The 5,750-nt window shown below is 46.6% G+C and overlaps 1 protein-coding gene across 1 annotated transcript in view; it reads left to right on the top strand.

The window, feature by feature from the left end:
• Nucleotides 1–5,750, top strand: part of katnb1 (katanin p80 (WD repeat containing) subunit B 1) — a 29,411-nt gene that overhangs the window by 3,217 nt on the left and 20,444 nt on the right. The window contains exons 7-10 of the mRNA XM_027281386.1: nt 134–249; nt 540–611; nt 694–844; nt 932–1,122. Of these exons, the coding sequence (XP_027137187.1) occupies nt 134–249; nt 540–611; nt 694–844; nt 932–1,122 (530 nt within the window). The remainder of the gene's footprint in view (nt 1–133; nt 250–539; nt 612–693; nt 845–931; nt 1,123–5,750) is intronic.

The raw sequence follows: 5,750 nt of genomic DNA on the forward strand, positions 1-5,750 counted from the left end.
GATGGTGATGGTGATGATGATGATGATGGTGATGATGATGATGGTGATGATGATGATGGTGATGATGATGATGGTGGTGATGATGATGGTGGTGATGATGGTGTTGATGGTTTCCTGTCTTGTCTCTCGTCAGCTGTGGGATCTGATTCAGGGGAAGACGATCACAGAGTTCAAGTCTCACACTGCAGCCGTCAACATCGTCCAGTTTCACCCCAACGAGTACCTGCTGGCCTCAGGCAGCTCCGACAGGTACAACACCAGAACCAGAACGTGAAGATGAACCAGAACCAGCACTGAGTCTGGATTTATTTGACATTATATATATTTAATTAACTTCTCTGTCAGAATCTCCTCCTGGTTCTGTGAATCTCCTCCTGGTTCTGTGAATCTCCTCCTGGTTCTGTGAATCTCCTCTTGGTTGATGCTCCTGCTGTCTGTCCTCTGTGTTGAAGTTCTGTGTGAGCTCGGTTCAGGTTCTGGTTCTGGTTCAGGTTTCGGGTCTCGTTCTGATGTTGACGGTGTCTCTGTGTCATCTGCAGGACTGTGAAGCTGTGGGATCTGGAGAAGTTCACGATGATCGGCTCGATGGAGGGAAACACGACTCCTGTCAGGTGAGTCTCTCCACTCGGCGCAGCAGGTGGAGGTTGTGTTACTTGTGATCTGACCTGTGACCTCTGACCCCTGCTGGTCCAGGTGTATATGCTTCAGCCCGGACGGTGGCTGTCTGTACAGCGGGGCCACAGACTCTCTGCGGGTGTTTGGCTGGGAGCCCGACCGCTGCTTCGACGTGGTGCCGGTGGGCTGGGGGAAAGTGTCGGACCTGGCCATCTGCAACCAGCAGCTGGTGTGTAGCCCCGCCCACAGGAAGTACACCTCACCGATGAGCATAAAATCGGTTTGACGTGAAACGTCTTCGTCCTCTGCCGCGCAGATCGGAGTGTCTCACCTGCTGTCCAGCGTGTCGTCGTACGTGGTCGACCTGAAGAGAGTGAAGAAGAGCGGAGGCTCTGTCATCAAGGGGGTCGTCCAGGACGACGAGCCACTCACCGAGCCCAAAGACCTGAAAGGAGCGGCGCTGAGGAGGAACTACGAGAGACCCAGCACCACCTGCAGCTCGCACAGGTACGACTGCACCACCTGCAGCTCGCACAGGTACGACTGCACCACCTGCAGCTCAGAGGTATGACTACACCACCTGCAGCTCGCACAGGTACGACTGCACCTGTCTGCAGCTCAGAGGTACGACTGCACCTGTCTGCAGCTCGCGCAGGTACGACTGCACCACCTGCAGCTCGCACAGGTACGACTACACCTGTCTGCAGCTCAGAGGTACGGCTACACCACCTGCAGCTCGCACAGGTACGACTGCACCTGTCTGCAGCTCGCGCAGGTACGACTGCACCACCTGCAGCTCGCACAGGTACGACTGCACCACCTGCAGCTCGCACAGGTACGACTACACCTGTCTGCAGCTCACACAGGTACGACTGCACCTGTCTGCAGCTCAGAGGTACGACTGCACCACCTGCAGCTCGCACAGGTACGACTGCACCACCTGCAGCTCGCACAGGTACGACTGCACCACCTGCAGCTCGCACAGGTACGACTGCACCACCTGCAGCTCGCACAAGTACGACTGCACCGTCTGCAGCTCGCGCAGGTACGACTGCACCACCTGCAGCTCGCACAGGTACGACTGCACCACCTGCAGCTCGCACAGGTACGACTGCACCTGTCTGCAGCTCACACAGGTACGACTGCACCTGTCTGCAGCTCAGAGGTACGACTGCACCACCTGCAGCTCGCACAGGTACGACTGCACCACCTGCAGCTCGCACAGGTACGACTGCACCACCTGCAGCTCGCACAGGTACGACTGCACCACCTGCAGCTCGCGCAGGTACGACTGCACCACCTGCAGCTCGCACAGGTACGACTGCACCACCTGCAGCTCGCACAGGTACGACTACACCTGTCTGCAGCTCACACAGGTACGACTGCACCTGTCTGCAGCTCAGAGGTACGACTGCACCACCTGCAGCTCGCACAGGTACGACTGCACCACCTGCAGCTCGCACAAGTACGACTGCACCGTCTGCAGCTCGCACAGGTACGACTGCACCTGTCTGCAGCTCGCACAGGTACGACTGCACCACCTGCTGCTCGCACAGGTACGACTGCACCTGTCTGCTGCTCGCACAGGTACGACTGCACCCTTTGAAATAGAAACAGTTGCATGTTTTAAATGTACGGTGTTGATCGTGGTTCAGTTCTGAAGTGAAGATTGTGAAATAAGGGGGCGGTGTTTAGCTCAGGTGGTGGAGCAGCCGCCCCGTGTGTGAGCCAGATTCTAGCGGGTATATCAATAACTGAGGACTTCTTTAAGGCGTAAAAAGCTTCTTCCCTTGTCTCTGAGTTCATTAATGGCCAGATTAAAATTTCCTGTAGAGCTAATTTTGAGTCCTAAATATGTGTAGTTATGTGTGAGTTCAATGTCAGCAGAGCCCAGCAAGAACTTTTGGTTTGGGTTTCCCTGACATCTGGGTCGTTTCTGGAAGACCATGATCCTCGTCTTCTCTAGGTTAACTGTCAGGGCCCAGGTCTCACAGAAGTTCTGCAGATGATCTAGTTGCTGTTGTAATGCCTCTTTAGATGGAGCTAACAGTATCAGATCATCTGCAAAGACTCGGCATTTAATATCTGTGTCAGAGAGAGCGAGGCCAGGGATATCCGACTGTTCAAGTGATTTAGCAAATTCATCAATATAAATGTTAAACAGGGTGGGGCTGAGACTGCAGCCCTGTTTCACCCCTCTGCTTTGGGGGAAGAAATCTGTTTCCATGTTGTTGATCTTCACAGCACATCTATTATTTATGTACATTGTTTTAATTATGTCATAGATTCTCCCCCCTATACCTTTTTCAATTAACTTTAGGAACAGACCACTGTGCCAGATTGAGTCGAATGCTTTTTTGAAGTCTACAAAACAAGAGAAAAATTTGTTCTTGTTTTGATGAACATGTTTGTTAATGAGAGTGTGAAGGGTGTAGATGTGGTCAGCAGTTCGGTGTCGTGGTGTAAATCCAATTTGACTCTTGCTCAGAACGTTCTGTTCGCTGAGGAAGTCTTGCAGTCGGCTGTTTAGGATGCTGCAGAATACCTTCCCCAGGTTGCTGCTGACACATATGCCTCTGTAATTGTTTGGGTCAAATTTATTTCCATTTTTAAAGATTGGCGTTATGATTCCTTTGCTCCAGATGTCAGGGAAATACCCAATGTTGAGGACAAGGTTGAATAGTTTCAATATGGCAATGTTGAATTTCTTGCTGTTAAATTTCAGCATTTCATTCAAAATGCCATCGGGACCACTGGCCTTCCTTGGTTGTAGGGCCTGGATTTTAGTTAGTAGCTCCTTTTCAGTAATTTGGTAATCTAAAGGGTTCTGGTTGTCTTTAACGACTGATTCCAGAGTTTATAATTTGTTCAGGAGTTCATTTTGGGCCGGATTCAGTGTAATAGTATTATACAGGTTTTCAAAGTGTTGTTTCCAAATTTCACCATTTTGAATAGCCAATTCTTCTTTGTGCGGTTTGCTGATTGTTTGCCATTTTTTCCAGAAATCATTTGAGTCAATGGACTCTTCGATTTCGTTCAGTTGGTGCTGTGCATGCTGCATCCTTTTAGTTCTGAGTGTTCCTCTGTATATTTTCAATGTTTCCCAGTATCGGATGCGGAGCTCGGGGTTGTCAGGTTGTCTGTGTTTTTGATTTGATAAATTTCTGAGTGTTTTTCTCAGACGTCTGCAGTCTGTATCAAACCACTTTTCACTGGCTGATTTCTTTGATTTGTGATGTTGATACTGTTTCAGATTGGAGAACTCTGCTGCATTGTCAAAAATGTCGTTGATATCCCGCACAGCTTGATTCAGGCCATCTTCACTGTGGGAATATGAATTGGAGATAAAATGGTCTAATTGAAATTGAATTGTTTGATGTGTGATTGCTTTCTGGTAGTGCTCTTTGCTGTTGTTTGTCCATCTATAAGGTTGTTTTGTATAGTTCAGTTTACTGGGCTCCGCTGTGTGAGGGTCTGTTACTGTCTTTCTAATGTACAGCGTCATTTTACTGTGGTCAGATAAGGGTGTGAGGGGGCTGACTGTACATGCTCTCAGATAGAAGGGGTCTAGGTCTGTTATGTTGTAGTCTACTGTGCTATTGCCAAGAGGAGAGCTGTGTGTGTACAGACCAAAGGAGTCCCCTCGAAGTCGACCGTTGACTATGTACAGACCCAGTGTTCGACAGAGCTGCAGGAGCTGGTGCCCGCTTTTGTTGACAGTTTTGTCAAAGTTGTTTCTTTGCGGATGTGAAGGATATGAAGGGAGAGGAATGCTGGTTTGGCCAAGTATATGTCTGTCTCCATGTGGATTAATATAATCTGGTTCTAAACCTGTTCTAGCATTAAGGTCTCCACAGATCAGTATGCTTCCCTGGGCCTGGTAGTGACTGATCTCATCTTCAAGAATGGAGAAAACATTTTCATTATGATAAGGGGATTCTGATGGGGGGATATACACTGCACCAGAGGTGTCAAAAGTATTCACATTCATTACCCAAGTAGAAGTATGGATACTAGAGTTTAAAAAGACTTCTGTAGAAGTTGAAGTATCAACTCAAGCTTTTTACTCAAGTAGAAGTGTAAAAGTACTTAAAGTATAAAAGTAAAAGTAATGTAAAGGATTAGGCATACTGTAAAGAACAGCAACATCCCTTTCTACCTTTAAAAAACTTGTAAAAACCTTTCTCTTTCGAGAATGCTTCCCTGCCTAACAACACTAACAAAACTAACAACTACTCTGTGCTCCTTTACACCTTTGTCAGCTTATGTCCTCCTCTGTAAGTCGCTTTGGATAAAAGCAATGCAATGTAATGTAATGTAAAGTCATCAAATGTTATAGGCCCCGCGCCTCAGTGGCCTGTAGTGCTCTACATGACCTCCCCCCAAAAAACATCAACATCAAGGCCATAGTGACTGTAATGTTATATTAAAATGTTAATACTGAAACATTTGGGATGCACTAGGCTACCTGTTTCAGCCTCATATATGCCCAATGAAAATTAATGCATTTTAGTATAATGCAAATACATTAAAGAACCATACTGTATATTTGTGCTACTGAGCATTAACATGTGTTTCATGGAGCGAAAGATATGATGACTAGTTATAGGGACTATAAGTAAATAAATATTGTAATGGTATACATGCTATGCTATGTATAACAGCACTATACAGTATAGTGCTGTCAAAATGAATGATTAATCCCAGTGATTCATCAAAATTAATAATAATAATAATAATTCAGATTTCTCTTGACTTCTCTTGAGTCTCTGCTACGAACATTTTCGCACTCGGCTACATAAATTCTCCTTGCTTGCGTGTGACATGATTTGTAATGTGCAGGGGCGATGCATCACGTACAAACCGATAGTGATTCAGAATGGTATATGTTTATACTTCTCATCCAATCACAATCAAATTCACTGTATCGTGAAAGTGTTTGTGAAAGATGGTACAGGAAACATTACTTTACACGTGCTAAAGAAGATTTACAGCCCCACTGCTCTCATAACATGTTCTCTAATGCAGACTGACCCACACAGATCTACAGCAGGATGCTTTAAAGAGCTGTTCTATTCACACTTTTGCTTGTCTCAAGTTTTTCTCATCATCATTATTATTAATTATTATTATTA

The sequence above is a fragment of the Larimichthys crocea genome, chromosome VIII (genome assembly GCF_000972845.2).
Source record: "Larimichthys crocea isolate SSNF chromosome VIII, L_crocea_2.0, whole genome shotgun sequence".
NCBI lineage: Eukaryota > Metazoa > Chordata > Actinopteri > Sciaenidae > Larimichthys > Larimichthys crocea.